This window comes from Oryzias latipes, chromosome 6 (genome assembly GCF_002234675.1).
Source record: "Oryzias latipes chromosome 6, ASM223467v1".
In the NCBI taxonomy this organism is placed as follows: domain Eukaryota; kingdom Metazoa; phylum Chordata; class Actinopteri; order Beloniformes; family Adrianichthyidae; genus Oryzias; species Oryzias latipes.
This window is the reverse complement of record NC_019864.2, coordinates 11,823,205-11,841,745: the sequence shown is the minus strand read 5'-3', so window position 1 is coordinate 11,841,745 and position 18,541 is coordinate 11,823,205. Positions and strand designations below refer to the sequence as shown.

The 18,541-nt window shown below is 41.1% G+C and overlaps 1 protein-coding gene across 2 annotated transcripts in view; it reads left to right on the top strand.

Annotated features, from left to right (window-relative positions):
* Positions 1-18,541, top strand: part of LOC101167956 (SRSF protein kinase 2) — a 73,018-nt gene that overhangs the window by 239 nt on the left and 54,238 nt on the right. The window contains exon 2 of one of the 2 annotated variants that reach the window (XM_023955648.1): positions 137-203. In XM_023955648.1, coding sequence (XP_023811416.1) covers positions 137-203 — 67 coding nt within the window. Of the gene's footprint in view, positions 1-136; positions 204-17,223; positions 17,909-18,541 lie in introns of those variants that run through there. The other variant, XM_020703852.2, reaches the window with a different exon arrangement.

The window sequence follows — 18,541 nt, the reverse complement described above, 5'->3', positions numbered from 1 at the left end:
TACGTGACCCTTGGCAACCAGCTTGAAAGCCCGGCGATGCTGATTCTGTGTTTGTTCTCTCTTCCAAATCCCCCCATGGACTCCCTTCCCCGGACTTCAATGGTGCTGGTGACTCAACGTAAACTTCTCCCAACAGTGATGGCCATCCAGGCGAGAAAGAGGAGGCCGAAAGGAAAGAAAGACAAAGCGGGTCACCAGCGGAGGTACGCGGGGCGGCGGCGGCAGCAGCTGGGTACCGTGCGGAGACAGAGAGAGAGAGGGGGGGGGGGGGTGGTTGCGCGCGCGGGGCTTTAGTTTGTTGACAGCGGCGGACTCTCCGCGTGACGGTAGGCTCGTGCCGGTGCGTCGGCGCAGTGACGTGCAGTCAGGAGAGGCAGGTGAGGCTGTGCCTCACCTGTCATTATGGGAAGAAAAGAGAAAAAATAAATTCAATTATTATATTTAATCAGTAATTTGTGCTTTGCAGTCATTTTCCATTTAAATGTACCATTTTTGGGTGTTTTTTTCTTTTCAAAATCGCTGAGTTTCCGCATTTGCCGTTCAGATACTAAAAAGTGACGTGCGCTGAGGCACCAGCCCGCTGAGCCTCACCTTGGATTGCGCAATACCTATGCAGTCAGACGGTACTGCTGTCTCTCTGTATGTCGGTTCAATCACTTGTACTATATGAGCTGAGTTTACATTATTTAACAGATGTATATGATGTACAGTGTTTTTTTATAAATAACTGTATGTGAGGGACGTGTTTCTTGTGCTGAGCGCTAAACGCCGGCAAAAAAGCCGCTGGGTGAGGCCAGACATTCTCGTGCCTCATGTTAGGGGGCGCCGGTGAGCCCTGAGATTATGACGCTAAAAAATACTAGAAGAAGTGATAGCAAGCGGCAAGTCATTTTCTTCAGAAGGAGCGGCGTACGGACTTTATTTACAAGTAAAGGTAAGATGATAACAACGTTTGTGCTTTTTTCTATGCTGCAGTTTGTATATGAAAAAAACATGTTGAAATGATATTTTAAACAAAACACTTTAACTGTTGTCAATTAAATGGTGAATAAGTTATTCAGTATGGATCATATGTTTGTAAATCTGACTGATTACGTCAGTGCCTCACCAGCCATTAACCTCACCGCACGTCACTGCGTCGGCGTTACTGTCCGCGTGAACAGATATGTCCGCAGACATGCGCATTTTCACCTGAAAACTGAAGTTACCTAAAAAATAGGGGGGAAACTTGAACCCCAACCCCACCTGACTCCTCAGTGGTGTCAGTGATGTTCCCCGCAACGTTTTACGCCATCACCACCTCAAGTCCTGTTAGCTTCGTGGTTCATTCTTTTTTAAGTGATGTTTTATAGACGTAACACAACAGTGAAATGTCACGTGATGACTTCAGCGGTCGAGTACAGGCAGGCTCTGTTGTTTGGGAACTGTCACATCTTCTTATGTAACTTTTCTCGCCTCTGTCACTGCATTGTTACCCGTTTTGTGAATGTGGTTTTGTCACGCGGGCTGAAAACAAACAAACAAACAGAAGCGGTCTCACTCACTCCAGCCGTATTTCCCCCCGCGTGCCCGTCCCGGGGGCAGCGGCTCTCTGGTGTGCACGCGAATGGGAGCGCAGAGTGGGGGGGCTTTCGTCATGGCATCACGCTATTGGAGCGACGTCAGCGGTAGTCGAAGAGGTGATACCAACTGAAGGACCACCCACGAGGGCTGCTGGAAATTACTACACACTGAGACGGGTTAGATATAGAATAGAATAGAATAGAACTCAACTTTACTGTCATTGCAATTTCTCAAGTACAAAGCAATGAAATGCAGTTTGCAAAAATCCAGAGTGCTTTAGCAAAAAAATATATGCACAAATGTTCATTTTAAAATAACATAGAACAGCTATAACGGTTATTAACAAGTATTTACATTGTGCATTAGGTTGAAGGTTTAAAATTTGGCAAATAAGGTGCAGGTGGAGTAAATGGTTTTTAGTCCATGTGTTATTCCCGTCTGTGTATGCAGATGTAGTCCTTAATTGATGTGTTTGGCTATTGCGTGTGTGTTCAGTCCGTGAGTGTCATGTGGTTTTGGAGGCAGAGCTCAGCAGTGATGGAGAGAGGCTGTTCTGGAGGCTACTGTAACGCCTCCCAGAAGGCAAGAGGGTGAAGAGTCTGTGTGTTGGGTGACTAGAGTCTTTGATGGTTTTACCTGCCCTTTTCAGATATTGCTCCCTACATATGTCCCCTTTGGCAGGAAGTGGTGCTCAGTGATTTGCTGGGCAATTTTCAACCTCCCTCTGCTGCGCCTTCCAGTCTGAGGCAGAGCAGCTACGGTACCAAGCTGTGATACAGTTGGTCAGGATGCTCTTGATGATGCAGCGATAGAAATTCACCAGGATGTCTGGGGAGACGTGGTTCTTCCTCAGAGTCCTCTGGAAGAAGAGGCATTGGTGAGCCTTCTTTACCAGCTTGGAGCATCCAGTTGTCCGGGTGAGATCCTTGGAGATGTGGACTCCCAGGAACTTAAAGCTGTCCACATGTTCCACCGCTGTCCCTTTAATGTGGATGGTGTGTGTGGGTCCACAATAAGCTCCTTGGTTTTCTCAGTACTAAGCAGCTGGTTATTGGTGTCGCCTTGTGGTACACCGGTGTTTATGGTGATGGTGGATAAACTGTAATTATCCATCTGGACATGTTTGGAGGGCTGCTAATCAGGAAGTCCAGTAACCAGTTGCACATGAAGGAGCTAATGCCTAGGCCAGAGTTTTGCGATGATTATTATATTCAGGTTTATATTGTATATTCACTATTACCACCTATATTAATTTAATTTATTATTGATGTATTAATCAATCATAGCAGAAAAACTGATTTTTAGTTAGTTACTTACATTTTATTTTGGTGGAATATTGAGCTCTTTCCAAAATTACCTTTAGTTTATTAAGTTAAGTAAACCTAGAAATTAACAAACCTGGCTTGTTTGAAACTTCTGAAAGTCATTTGAAATGCTGATACAATTTATACAGTAACAAAAATGTCATATAATTGGAAAATATCTGAGAGAATTTAAGACAAGTGTCTTTTATTTTATTATATTATTTATGGTCCCACTCCAATCATATTTTGATATATTGTAAAAGTATTCCCAGCGATGTTTAATGATGATTTTGCTGTTTTTAGGCAAAATCGTCACATCTACAAGCTTTTTCAACTGGCATTTTTTCCTCAGCTCCCAAGAATTTTAAATGAGGAAATACTCAGAAATCCAATTTTAAACCAAATCTTCTTTATATATGTCCTCCATCATGAGAAAAATGCAACAAGAACATGTTAAAAACATCACTTACTTTGGAAAGGGTCTTTAAACTTACCATACTTGGCAACGGAATGTCTAGAAATAATATTTGGTCATTTTTGCTTACCCCTTCACCAAAACAACAGATTGGACACTAAGGTTGTGTTCGAAGGCCTCCACTACTTAGTGCACTATAAATTGCGTTAGGCATTTTGTTTCTAGAGATACAGTTTCAAAATTATGCACAAGTTATGCACACTTGATTAGTGAATATAGACCAAAATGTGGATCATTTGAACGATTCTCCATTAGAAAGAAAAATATGTGGACATTTATGTTTATGTTTTTATCATCAGAAAACAGTGGATTCATAAATAATCCCTGTAAAATGTTCATGCTGATTAAGTTTTTACTTTGGAAAACCTGTGACGTCATAGTTAGAGTAAAAAAAGTTGTGATTATGTGTCAGCATTGTGTTCAAATCTAGGGCATTTGATAGTCCTCTACTATACAGTCCTTTTGGGATTATAGTTTAGAAATAAAGTATAACGTTTAATTTTGACAGTGAAATGTTTTTACTTGTTTACTTTTCACTCATGGTCCTAAATAGGATTTAAGCTGTAAAATAAATTCATAAAAACGACATCTGCAGGAGCGTACAACCTACATGGTATGGATATACATATATAACAGTCAGTTACAAGTCAGTTACAAGTTTTTAGAAGAGTACAAATATGTGATTCACTCAAAGAAGTTTGAAAAGATCATTTTTGGTTGCCATGTCAAGCTTAATGCCGCCTCTGGCAACACAGCTGCCTTTTCAACATAAATATGCACCCTTTCATATATGTTCCCACTGAAAACAAAGCATCTTTTTTCATAGGTATGTACTCAGTTGAATGCCTATTTAAAATGTGCTGCAGCAGGTATGAGTCAATGTGTTTTCACAAGACTTTGATGTCTTCTGATTTGAAGGAAATGCAGTTTCTCATGTTTGAAGTCCTTTACAAAAGCTCCCACAGAAAACTATAAAAACATATCAAATTCTAAGGGAAAAGCAATTTAGAGGCCAGTACATTTGAAGATGCCGACTTCAATAGCCTGTATTGTGTTTTACCTTTTGTAGTACAAAAGAGATTTATTTATTTTTCCATTTACTGAAGAGCAATAACTGTTGTTTATGAGAAAGGAGTATCACAGAAGCTTCTACTTCCCGTCTTTCTTGACTGGAGAAAAGTTAGGTTGCACACTTTTTGAATTTGAAAAAGTCATCGTGTTTTGCTTTTCCAAATAAAGACCACTTCTCTAAGAGGTAACAAATTACTTTAGCATCTATTCGGTGGTTTGCCACTAAAACACGAAACGAAAAATGACTGTTACTTTTAGATGTCCACAATAACACATAACACAACAGCACGCGTTGCATGCTCAGTTGGAGCACTGGGGGCAGTAACCCCCAAGCTGGAGGAGTGGCTACAGCAGATCCCTAGAAAGACCTCAAAGCTCTCAGTCCAGAAAAGCGCAGTGCTAGGAACAGCCAAGATACTGCAGGACCCTCAAGCTCCCAGGCCTCTGGTAGAGGACCCGAGCTTGGGTGAGAAACCACCCGCGGAAGGGTGAGAGTGGCGTTTTTATGTCATGCGTTTTTATGTCAGGCGTCATTGCAAAAAAAAAAAAAAATAGGCACATGGATCGATACATGAGCAACACAGAAGGGCTTTGGTAGAGACTCCAGAGGAGCCAAACACCAACTCCAAACACCAACTCCTGGTTGACAGAACAGTCACTCAAGACTGCAGGTCCCGACACACCAACCTGTGCACAGCCTGGATTGATTACAAGAAAGCCTATGACTCAATGCCACACACATGGATCACTGAATGCTTGGAGCTGTACAAAATCAACAGGACTCTAAGAGCCTTCATAGGAAATTCGATGAAGCTATGGAAAACTACCCTTGAAGCCAATGGCAAGCCACTTGCACAAGTGTCCATCAAATGTGGGATATACCAAGGTGATGCTCTGTCCCAATTGTTGTTCTGCATATGTCTGAACCCCCTCACCCAAATGATCAACAAGACTGGCTATGGATACCGACTCAGAAATGGGGCCAACATCAGTCACCTCCTCTACATGGATGACATCAAGCTGTATACTAAGAGCGAGCGTGACGTTGACTCTCTGATCCACACCACCAGGATCTGACATTGGGACGTCATTCAGGCTCGAGAAATGCAGCCGGATGGTGACAAAGAGAGGCAAGGTAGTCCACACAGGAGGGGTCTCACTCCCAGAAGGAACAATAGCAGACATTGAGGACAGTTACAAGTACCTTGGAATACCACAGGCAAATGGCAACCTGGAGCAGGCAACAAGGAAAGCTGCAACAGCTAAATACCTCCAACGAGTAAGGCAAGTCCTGAGAAGCCAGCTCAATGGCAAGAACAAGACCCAGGCAATAAACAGCTATGCACTGGCAGTTATCAGATACCCTGGAATAATAAGATGGCCAAAGGAAGAGATACAGACCACGGATGTTAAAACATGAAAGATTCTCACCATGCATGGAGGGTTCCATCCCAAATCCAGCACCCTGAGACTGTATGCTAGCCGCAAGGAAGGAGGCCGAGGACTAGTGAGCGTAGAGACCACTATCCAGGGTGAAAATCCAAGATGCATGAATACATCAAGCTCAAGGCCCCAACTGACAGTGTGCTCAGTGAATGTCTCAGGCAATGGAGAGCAGAGGATGACGTGCTGGAGGACAGATCCTCATGGGAGGACAAACCCCTGCATGGGATGTACCACCGGACCATAACTGAAGTGGCTGATATCAAGAAGTCCTACCAATGGCTAGAAAGGGCTGGCCTACAGGACAGCACTAAAGCTCTAATCCTGGCAGCTCAGGAACAAGCCCTGAGCACCAGAGCAATAGAGGCTCAGATCTACCACACCAGACAAGACCCAAGGTGTAAGCTGTGCAAAGAGGCGCCTGAAACAATCCAGCACATAACTGCAGGGTGTAAGATGCTGGCAGGTAAAGCATACATGGAGCGCCACAATCAAGTGGCTGGAATAATATACAGGAACATGTGTGCAGAATATGAACTGGAAACCCCAAGGTCAAAATGGGAAACACCTCCAAAGGTGTTAGAGAATGAGAGGGCAAAGATCCTGTGGGACGTCCAGATCCAGACTGATAGGATGGTAATGGCGAACCAACCAGACATTGTAGTGTTGGATAAACAACAGAGGAAAGCCGTTGTGGTGGATGTGGCAGTGCCAAGCGATGGGAACATCAGGAAGAAGGAACATGAAAAACTGGAGAAATACCAGGGACTCAGAGAAGAACTGGAGAAAGCCTGGAAAGTGAAGGTGACAGTGGTGCGTGTAGTAATTGGAGCAATTGGGGCAGTAACCTACAACAGATACCTGGAAAGACCTCACAACCTGCGATTTGCGATATTAGTGATCAAAACTGCGATGATGATATAACTTTCAATACATGAGCAAATAGCTAAACATCTAAATACATCATTTCCATTTTACTACAACAGTTTAATATAAACAAAAGTCAACATTACAAATTACAGTCCAAATGGTCCTTGTCTACATGGAAGGTGGGCATTTGACATCAAAGAGGTCCATCCTATTGGTCAACAATGTAAAGGGGTCCACCCGATTGGTCAAATGCATAAAGGTACTTATTTGATTGGTTAAATACTTTAAGCTGCCATAAGATTGTTTTAGCACATATACGGCATTTATCGCAATTTTTGCCAACCTTTGCGATATGCGTATTGCACAGCTTAATATTGCAATAACGATAAATTTGCAGTTTGTTATGCATAATTATATATGTAAGTATATACATATGTTAGTATATGTGTATTCTTTCTTTTCAGAAAAAGCTTGTTTTATTAATTAAAAAGACTTATTAAACAGCCATCCTAGTATTTTTAATACAACTTATACAAGCACAGCAAAAATACATGAAAAAAGTCTTCCATTAAGATGCATAACCTTTAGTATGTTTGCAGTTGACAATCACTTTTATAACTGTCAAAGCTGATAGGAGTCAGTTCTAAAGCTGTAAAAGCAAATCGATCAGTGCACGTTGAAGTCAGTGAAAGCACTATGGCCTTCTATTGATCAGTGATCTTTCGTAGGTAATGCGTCAGTGCCTGCATGTGCTCTGTCATTAGATGAACCTTATTTGGAAAAGGTATACACTAAGGTGTGCATATTGGATCTGTCTTAAAGCAGGACAAGTCAGATTATGTTTATAACTGCAATACTATTGTATTTATTTCTATTATACCCTATCAGAATGCTGAGATTAATTTCTTTATCTGCTTGCTTGCACTGCATAAAAAACAGCTGAATATACTTTTTTCACATGAAACATATCAAATTCAATATATGCTGCTTTGCATAACATTTATTAATCATTTCATTTCACTTTGAACAGCTATCAATAATCTCTATAGAGAAAAAAAAGCAGCCCACTGGAATTTAGTGGAGGGTCAGCACTAAAGATGAATTTTCCTTGTACACTGAACAGTGTTTTCCCCCCATGTCTTTGCTCTTCAAGCTTTGTTTTTCAGTGCATAAAGTTCACTGCCAGAGGCGGGGGATTAGTGACGGACAGTCGAGCATGTTACTTATACTCAACTGCAAATCTGGGTCTATCAACACCAGCATCGGCGTTAAATGGTTGCTTGGAATTTATGACCCCACTTCAGTTGTGATCCCATAAAACTCTCACCCTGACTTTAGCTTGGTCTTCAACAGACGGATTATAGAGTAGATTTTTAGCCAATAACTGGTGCTAAAGAATGTGATTTAAAGTCCGTGTCACACAGCCACTAATGTACATTTCACTCATATTGCAAGGATGAAAATTGGTCATACTTGAAAAAGTTGTGGTTTTTACATGAAATTTTCGTATGTATCACGAATGAAGCAAAAAATCAAGGAAGAAGTACAAATGAACAAGGCAAAGAACACGCAAATCAACATAGAACCATGTGTGATTATTGCGCTGTTATATGCAATTTATCAGTGATTCAGGCATCAATGTCGTAATTTGATCGTGATATGTGAGCCGTAGACGTGATACAAAAATTACACATCGGTGGTACATGCGTGAAGCGTTTGTTAGACATACGTGAAACACACGTGAAAAGCCACAAATTTGCGTTTTTCATCTTGCAAAAATCATGCACAATTGCATAAGATTTACGTAATAATTTTGTATTTACTAATTGCGTATAAAAAAATTGAACGGCTTAGAACTGAATTCATTTAAAGACCCGTCGGCCAAAACCTTCAAGGGACATCTGCGGACATCGACGAATGACAAATCCAAGAAAAACTTAGGAATTACATATATTACACATGTATCACGAAAGACCAAAATGTCAAAAGTGGCACATGTACAAAATGAACGTAGTGGCTGTGTGACAAGGCCTAAAGGTGCATGATGATCCAGTTGTTAAGACGTTTGACAGGTACATTGTGGTCTAGGTCAGTACTTCCCAACCCTGGTCATGAAATCATGTGTGCTTCAGTTTGGTTCTGTTTCTTCATACACTGTGTTGCCAGAATTGATGGATAAAAACAAATTTCTAGTTTTATGTGAAAAGACGTGAGCAACAACTTGCCACCAATCCAGAAACATTTCAATGATGCAGGTTTCAAAAAGTTTTCATGCATTTTCTGAAATCTGATGAGCAGCTCAACAAACTGGAAATACAAGGGAAAAAAAACAGTTTCTGTACATCTGAAAGTGAAAACATTAATCAAAGCAACCACAACATAAATCGTTTCTTTTACTACAGTCATTGCTCAGAGATGAATGGGACAAAATAAATGAAAGAACGCTGACTCATACTGTTGTGTCAACACTGGTGTCACTCCTCTGGGATCACTAATTGTTACAAACGTAATCTTCAGGGTGAGATTTGCCACTTCCTCTCTGTCTGAGTGGGCAGGTCTCCCCTCTGGTGGCTGTGATGCTAGTGTTCCTGCGGTCTGACAGACTAAAATGAACTTAGATGTGGTCTACTTCGGTTTCGTTCACCTCATTATCCTAACATTCAGAATAGCGCAAGAGTAACAGGTGTAACAGGTCAGTTGGGTAAGGTGGATGTTGTTTAATTTAGTAAATTGGATACTTGTCTGATGCTAAGGGTTTTTAAGCTTGTTAAGGTCCCCCCCCCCCCCCCCCCAACGCTTCTGCGCCCACGGTTTCCTCAAAACGACAAAACGTACCTATACAAACAGCGGAATGAAAAGTCGGCGTGATGAGAAAAAAGGGGTCAAAAAAGGATGTGTGCTTGTGAAGTGAAGTTGAGTTCAGTCCTGTACCTGAAGGCCAGTAGACTGTCATAGGCAGTGGAGAGTGAGACATTAGTAGGACATGTAATTCTGTGCTGACATGAGCTTATCACAGTTGGAGAAGATGGCTGTGTACTGCCACTCTGCACTGCCACCTTCTGGCTAATCTGGGGTAAGAAATGACTTCTGCAGCCATAAAAGAATGTTTCCTATAGTTTTATGTTTTCTGCAAACAGTCCTTCTAAAGAAAGAGTTGGTGCTTAGTTGTGCAGGAGCTAGTGCAGCATGTGTACTGCAGTTCCAGAACATTGAAAAACATTGAGATTACTGTATAACTGGGATGCCTTTAAAGACCCACTCAGATGAAAATCATGCTTTTGGTGTTTTTAACATTTTCTCGTTGCATTTTCCTCATGATGGAGACATATATAAAGTAAAATTGTATTTCTGAGTATTTCTATATTCCAATCGTTGTGAATCAGGAGCAGATGAAAAATACAGTTGGAATGATCTTGTAAGTGTGAAGTACTAGTTGCTACAGTAAGCCACAAGCTCCATTCGGATGCATCCGCTTGTAGACGACTGGATCTATTTAAGTCTTTGTTTTCCTCATCTGAGCTAGCATCTGGCTTAAAACTGTACGACTGGAAAGCTCCAATGCTGCTCGCCGTTTTCGTTGCACCGGTAATGTCAGGTTGGGGTTCCCATGGTGTGAGGGGCTGTAAGCTAACGGGAAAACCTGGAAACAGATGGTTGAGGGAAAGGGGGGCGGGGTTGCTCTGTTCCAACAGCCCCGCCCACGACTCAGGGGAATTTCTAATAAAACTCCTGCCGCTCTGCAGGAACTATGCACAGTTTCTTTTTATTTGGGCTAAAGACAGTATCATCATAATAAAGAGACCACTGGGAACACTTTTACAATAGATCACAAGACGATCGGAGTGGGACTTTAACGTCCATGCTATCGTGGCTGAGCAGCCTTTGAGTTAGCTTCACAATCCAGTCACAGAACAAAATAAAATAAAGCTGCAAAGAACTCCTTCATTTTGCTAAATCGACTGCATTTTTCCCATCAACTTCCTCAGCTTTAGTCTTGATTTAGGTCAGGCTTTGAGGCTGAAATGAAGCTTTACAGATAGGGTTCTTGTGTGCGTCATTTCCTCTTTGCATCCTCTGTTTATAATGTCCATGTCATCTGGTTACGCCCTGTGCACACCAGAGAAGATCCAAACAACGTCTGAAAGAAATCATTTCTAGATTTGTTATCGACATTGCACTCCTGCCATTAAAGGAAGGCTTTATGTAGTGTTTGTGAAATGACCATTTATTACATTTTTGAACTCATCTGCACAGAAAACTGAAAGATAAATCAAACTGAACTGATTTGCTGCAGCCTTTTCACATTTCTTCTGCTTCTATTTAAAATCTTAATAGTTTAGTCGATACTTCAAAGCAGCCTCTAATATTCACTTGTGAATATGTCACAAGACACAAATAGCTTTTCCACATCTTCAGCTGTGTAGGATTTGAAGAGCTCCTTATGAAACCCTCTGTCCTTCTGTCACGTCTACACGCAGCTGTGGAAACGTACGCAGTCTCCATTTAAAAAAGATTTTTAGATACAGAATTTATTGAACATTCTGTTTTTTAAAGTTTTTTTTCTTTAAATAACTTTAAGCCTCCAGTGATGAAGCCTTAAGCTGGAGTCCAAAACCTGGCTTACATTTGTCCACATAATTACATCCTACAGTGAACTAAACTGCAGAAAGTCAGTGATGATGAGATGTCAATATGCTCTTTGTGCCAGTAATGTGGTTGAATCATTTACAACGCAGCACATTTGAACATTTTTCCCCTTTTCTCACCAATAATTACATGAAAACTGCAGACCTTTATTCTATAAGATCAATTTCATTTATCTTCTACAGGAGTCGACTGAAATTTAAGCCCACATTTACCGTCTAGCCACAGTAGCCTATTTGCCCTGGTGTCACTGCAGCAGACGAACTCATGTCTGTCAAGTCGGAGCGGATTCCTCATCTGCTCCTTCGCATCCAGACTGCTGCTGTCGGCATAAACATGAGTGAAGGGGCTGTGAGCCCAAAGCCCAAACACTCAGCTCTATTAGCATTTTAGTTTATAACTTCCGTTCTTACTGCTAGAGTTTGAGTAAACACTGATGTGTCACACACTGTATGAAAACACCTTATCTTTAGTTTGTGCAACTCCTCAAAACTGCACTGAAGTTCATTGTCAGCTTTGCTACTTAAACATGGAGACGATTCTTCATCTGACATACTTTATTTTTCCCCTAAATAGACTTTTTTTCTTTTAAACTGCTTTGATTTTCTTTTTTTTATTTTTTATTCTCGATTTGCCTTTTGAAAGGCTTTTTTTTTTTTACTGTCATGCTTAGTCTTCATTTTTTGATGTGGAAACTGTCTGACCCTGTAACTCGCAGAGTGCAGTCTTTCAGCTTGCTGCAGACCACAAGTTAGATCTCACAAGACTCAAGAATGTTCCAGATTGGTGTTGGACCTCGGGCTGTGTGCCTTCGCCATTCCCTGCACAGACATGATGCCGACCGGTTTTACTGGGATGCCTCTCGCTGTGTGTTGCGCTCTTTTTGCGTGCGGTGGTAAACACACACTGCACACACCGATTCCTATAAACACATAATTCCCTCCCATACTTTAAATAGTGCACTGAGGTTGGTCTTTTGCTTAACGTATCTTGGTTTATCCTCCAAATGTGCCTCATTTGAAATCTTTCTGGTTACTTAATCCTATTTTAATTACCTTTATTGGAGAACAAGACATTCGCTTGATTAGTAGTTTTAGGACAAAATGTAGTACTTATTCTTTCCAGAAGAGGGCAGTCATGCATCTAATAATATTTGTAATGCATTTTCCTGTTTATGCCCTGCAAGTTCATTATTTATCATATTTTACGGTATCAAAAATGTTTTTTTATTTTGAGTTGTCGGTTTTAGTTTTGAGAGACGATGCTTTTAATGTAGCAACATTTAAATACTTGATACAAGGCAACGGAAGCATTTAAACAATGTATTAATTTTTTCCATTGTGTCGCCAAAAAAAGACATTTGACAGTATTTTGTAGAAAAAAGAGAACACTTTGAAATAACGTTTATGTGCACAAATAAAGGTCTTCGTTTGTTGAGATGAAAATGTCTTTTTGAGGTAAACCTGGTGTTAGATTGAACCCAGCCTCCCATCTTATTCCTTTCAACTTGCCAATTTGGGTATGTAGCTGAGGTCAGGGGGCGGTGACTCATTCATTAAATAAATGCACCACCTCTTAATTAAAAAAATAAAATAAATAAATAAATAAATAAATGCACCACCTCTGAGTCACATACACAGTGTGGTGCTTACTTCAGATGGCAGAAAATAAGAAGAAGCATGCATCTACGCACATGTGTGCGTGTGCTGCAGACATGCAGACAGACAGTCAGTTACAGTTTCCCTTCTGTATCGCATCACACCCTTAAGTTTCACACATGTTCACACAACCACAAACGTTGGTTGGACTAACTGTCAGCACTAGAATCTGTCAAGAAACAGGATGGAATGCATTTTTATACACAACAACGAAGTTATTTAACGCATCATCTGATAATATTAACTGAAAGATCTCAAATGGCTTTAAAGTGACGCTCAACTTCATAGTTTCCAGAGTGAAACTGGCTAAAGATAAAAATCTCATACAGGTGATGCAGGTTAAATGAGCTGGAGAAGACGCTGTGGCTACAGGAGAGGAAAGATCCATACAAGCTAGTCTGGGTGTGAAGCAGGACATGATATGAGGAAAACTCGCCATATGCGATATTGGTGATCATTATTGCGATGAAGATATAACTTGCCGTAAATGAACAAATAGCAAAACAACCAACAATTGTTCCATATCATGGCAACAGTTTAATTTAAATAAGAGTCAACATACCTGAAATTAGACTCCAAATGACCCTCATCTATAGGAGGCAAACATCAAAGGGGTCTATCCGATGGGTCAACAACGTGAAGGCGTCCATCTGATTGCTCAAATGCATAAAGGGATTTTTCTGAATCGTTAATTACTTCAAGCTGCTATAAGATTGTTTAAGCACATTTAAGGTAACCATCTGTTGCAATTTTAGCCGACTTTTGCAAAATGCATATTGCGATAACGATAAATTTGGGATTTATTGTGCAGGCCTAGTCTGACGCATACTAAAGTTTCTAAAAGACTGGTTTTCACTGGTTTTGTATATATTTCTTTTTATTTATCATGAAACGTGTGATCTGACTCCACTTGATTGGACTTTCTGTGAGTTTAGCTACAAAACGTCAATTAACATCCCACTCTGATCATTTTTAAATCCACTGTAGAAGTGTTCTTAGTGGCCTAATAATTTTAATCGTGCTTTTTTTTAGCTAAAAGATTTTTAAAAATGTCGTTTTCTAGGACATAGTTTCTGCAGAGCAGCAGTAGGTCATTAGAAACGGGCCTCCTCGGTGAGACTGTTGGCGTGGAGGAACCTTTACCCCACTTCTCGTCATTCAATTCAATTCAATTTCTCAAGCTCAAGCTCTCCCACTGGCTTACCTCACACCCCCAACCCTAACATTACAGATGCAACAAACATGTGTCTGCAAGTGGATGCATCAGAATGGAGCAGGGAGCTTTTGGCCCACCCTGTGTATTTTCTGTCACAATTTAATGACCTCTTTTTCAAACACCTTTTTAAACACCTGCTACTGATTTACAACAATTTAAATAAAAAAATACTCAAAAATGTAATTTAAAGTTTTTTTTATATATGCCCTCCATCATCAGAAAAATGTAGCAAAAGCATATTAAAAACACCAAAAACCCAATCTTCATTACTCTTTCTTCCTCATGGGGTCAGTGTTTTCCTTCTGCTGTCAGTCAGACCATTTACATGCTTGCACAAATACGTTTTTTATTTTATTTTACTTTTTTTAGTCGCAGCATCTCATTTGTCCCCCTTACGGTGTACAGCTCACCATAATGACATTTTTTTGATCGGGCTGCATTTTCCCATACATTAAATTATCTGTGACATCTGTTTGCATTTAAGTGATGGTTTGCATTAAAAAAAAAAGCTTTTTATGTGTATGTGTGTCGGCGGGTGTTTGCCTACATAAACCCCTTTCTTTTGCCGGCATCCACCAGGCAGCGAGCAGAAGTAGGCCGCTTAAAGATAGCTCCCGGCAGCCTCAATACCAACTCCTAAAATATAGCTTCTCATGAGAGTCACCATCCCCTCCCCTCTGTCTCATTCTTCTCGGTTGGAAATTACAATTGGATCAGCGTTGGAAATGGAAAATTGAAACCTATCGTAGGAGCTTTGATTATTATTTAAACTTAAACAAAATAAAATGTTAACACTGAATTAATCAACATAGTTATGTTGCTTCCATTTGGACCTCTTGTCCATTTAGGATTGTCTAATAATTTAAGGAAAAACAGAAGGCATTTGTCAGGTTCATTTCCAAAGGATCCTTTTACAGTCCATTAGTTGTATGTAAATAATAAATGAACAAACTTTGTGCAAATAAGTCTCTTTTCTTAATTTGCTGTATTGTTGGCTCAATATGGAAAATACAATGAGGAAATATTGAGTGCTTTCCCCTTTATTCGTCCTGCCATCTGAATGTGCTGAGACCAAGATTTTCTGCCCTCCTATTGGCCCACATCCACAGAAAATTGGGACAATAGTTTGGCTCAGAGACATGTGTGTCTAATGTAGTTTTTTTATGTGGGAAATTGGAACTGCATGACGATGGGATTGAAAGCGTAAGATGGTTTCCTGATTTCTGCCTCCTCCCATGTGTTTTTGCTAGCTCTGTTACTATATGGATCCACTGATTCTGTCAACTTTGCTTCTACTACATCTTTATTTCTTTAAACCTTGTCAGTCTCTCTGGATGGAAACGATTTCTTCCATAGAGACGGATAAAACCGGGTTGAAACCATTCTGGTTTTATCTGAATGTGGCGCTGACAGTTTGAGCTCAATTAAAACCTTTATTTTGAAGACCGACTCCAGAGAAAATGGTGGTTTTGGTGTTTTTAATATGTTCTTGTTTTTCTAATGATGAAAGACATAAATGAAGAAACTGAGTGTTTCTTTATTTAAATTGTTGTAAAAGAAGACCAGACAAAAAATTGCAGTTGGAAAAATAGCTAATTTGTTATGTAGAAAAAGCGTTGGGCGGACCACAAGCTCCCTGCTCGGCTCCATTCCGGTGCATCACTTGCAGTCAAGTTTTCTCAGCAATAAAGGTGGGGGGGTTGCCTAGCCTCAATGGTCCCGCCCACACCCAAGGCCAATTTCTTAGGAACTTCTGAACGTCTTGAAAAACGAGTAGTTTTGATTTTAGTAAAAACTGCATAATCTTTATTAAAAGACCACTTTGAAAGGAGCTCAAAAGATGATCTTTAGTATAAAGAGTCTGTGTCAAGTTATCGATGCGTTTCCTTGTATAGTTCTGGGCAGTTCTTCACCGTTCAAGATCATTTGTACCCACCAGGTGAGATCTTTAAGGACTTCCAGATGATCTCTTCTCTCCATGCTGCTTGTTTATTGCTGATTGATTCATCCCAGTCTAGTTCAGAGGAACAGTCTTGTATTAGGTGTTCTTCGACAGCTCTTTGGTCTCGGTGGAGAGGTTGCAGTCTGACTGTTTAAGGGTGGAGTGGAGCACAGAGGAGCTTCTTAAAAAAGAAGTGACAGGTCTATAAGGGCAAAATTCTTATTTTTGGCATCATTATACAGTATAAATAAATTCCTGGATTTTTTTAATTTTATATTTTGTGTCCCACAGTTGATGCTTATCTATGATGACAATTACAGACCAGTCTGCTTCATTTTTTATGACGTTTTTTTAATTTTTTAAAAGTAGCGGGTTTTTACATAAGTTGATCAGTTACTGTTAACTTGCAAAACATTTGGTAAAGATTACCACCATTTCACCGAAACATGTGCATATAGAGGTAATATTTGAATTGCATTTCTTGCTACTGTACAACCCCCTAGTAGCAGTCAGTTCCATTAACCTCAGGATACCTCTTAAAGTACCACGTTGCAGTTTTGCTGTCACAGTTGCTTATGTGGCTGTGTACATACTTCTGCACACGCTCACACAGCACAGTATTGAGGTCAGATTGAGTTTTTTTTTGTTTTTGTTTTTTTAAAGCAGACCTCCATCACTGCACAGCCCCTGGCTACCTTTCTGTGAGCTGCGCATTCATGTAGAGGCAGACCCATCTGCCCCAAGGAAGGGGTTAAAAATGGAGAGATGAGACTGACGGAGGAGAAATATGTATGGCCACACATATGGAGGAGTGCGAAAAGGCAGAGGTGGAAATCAAGATCAGATAAAAAAGAAGACGGATGCCGCTAACATGGAAGTTGGAGGGGGGCGGGTGGAGATCTGTGCAGCGTTGCCCTGAGATACAGGATGTCGTAATAAGGCAATTGAGAGAGAGAGGGAGAGCGGAAAGGACCAGATTGTAGTAGAGAAGGGAGGAGTGTATGCCTCTGGAAGAAACGTATCCATTTTCCCGTTTGTGTGACGCGCTGACACCCCTACGCCTGTGCACTGAGTGGAATGCTCCACCTCGCTCTGGGCTGTGTTGTTGTGCAGAGCTGCAGAAGGCCTGATAGAGGCAGTTAGACAGAGAGGGAAGGGAGGCTGAGGAGAGCTGACAGAGGCAGACACTGTCGACTCTTTTCTCTGTCCCCCCCCCTCTCACAGTCAACCAGCGACACCCGGCAGACAGGAAAGAAGCAGAGGAGGAGAAGGAGCATCCCTGAAAGCAAAAGTGAGGGACAGGCAAGGTGAAGGAGGAGAAGGAAGGAAGGAAGAGAAGGGTGGGAGGAAGGAGGCTTTAGCATGAGGAGGGGCGCTTGACTGACATTGCTTCTATCACTATCAGCTTACACACACATCGGCGTCCGCAGACTCCCACCCAGGCTGTGTCTTATTGTCCTTTGGGGATCCCGGCCCTCCATCCTTTTTTTGTTTTTCTTCTGAGCAAAAGGACAAGAGAGACCGAAAGAAGAGGAGGGGGAGAAAGAACCCTCTTCTCTCCTTTTATTTAGACAGATCACAGGGAAATTACAGCTAAAAGAAAGAAAAGGAAAAGCAATTTTTCTGTTCCGTTTTGTCGTCTCCTGTGGTCCTTTGACCAGAGAGCGGCTACCAGGCTCCGCTCATGTCAGTGAATTCGGAGAAATCCTCGTCCCCTGAAAGGTAACACATCATCTTCCTTCCTCCCGCTGTCTCTCCACACTTGTATCCTTTCATCTGCATACATCGAGCGTGCATGCCCGTTTATTTTTTCATGTTTTATTTCCTCTAAAAGCTTCCTCCTAGCAGCAGCATCCTGATCCCCTCCATGTTTTGACTCGTTTTTCCTTCTGTTTGTCTGCGTTCCCTAAGCTGGTTTCTTCTATTGTCTAGGTCACAGCAGTGAGAATGCAATGGGTTAAAGCCAGTGTTTGGCATGTTGCTGCAAGCTTTCAGGTGACTGCTGAAAGGACACATTCTTGTGTACAAACACCTAACAGAACATTTAGTACCTAAACGTCACTGACAGCACAATCCAGGTAAAAAAAACAACACACCCCTGTCCTCACGCTGATGTCGAACTACATTTCATGACGGAAAAAAAAAGGAACCTTGCAATCCTACCCAAACGCCAGCATGCACCGAGTGCTTTAGCACTAAGCTTACACAGCAAGTGTCTGCACACGTCAACCATAGACAACACCAGCAGCAGCAGCAGTAGTGCATCTTAGCAGCAGTGCAAGACAACATCTCACCACATGACACACCTCAGCACCTAAAACTGGAATGAATTTGATATAAAGCATGGTCAGAAAC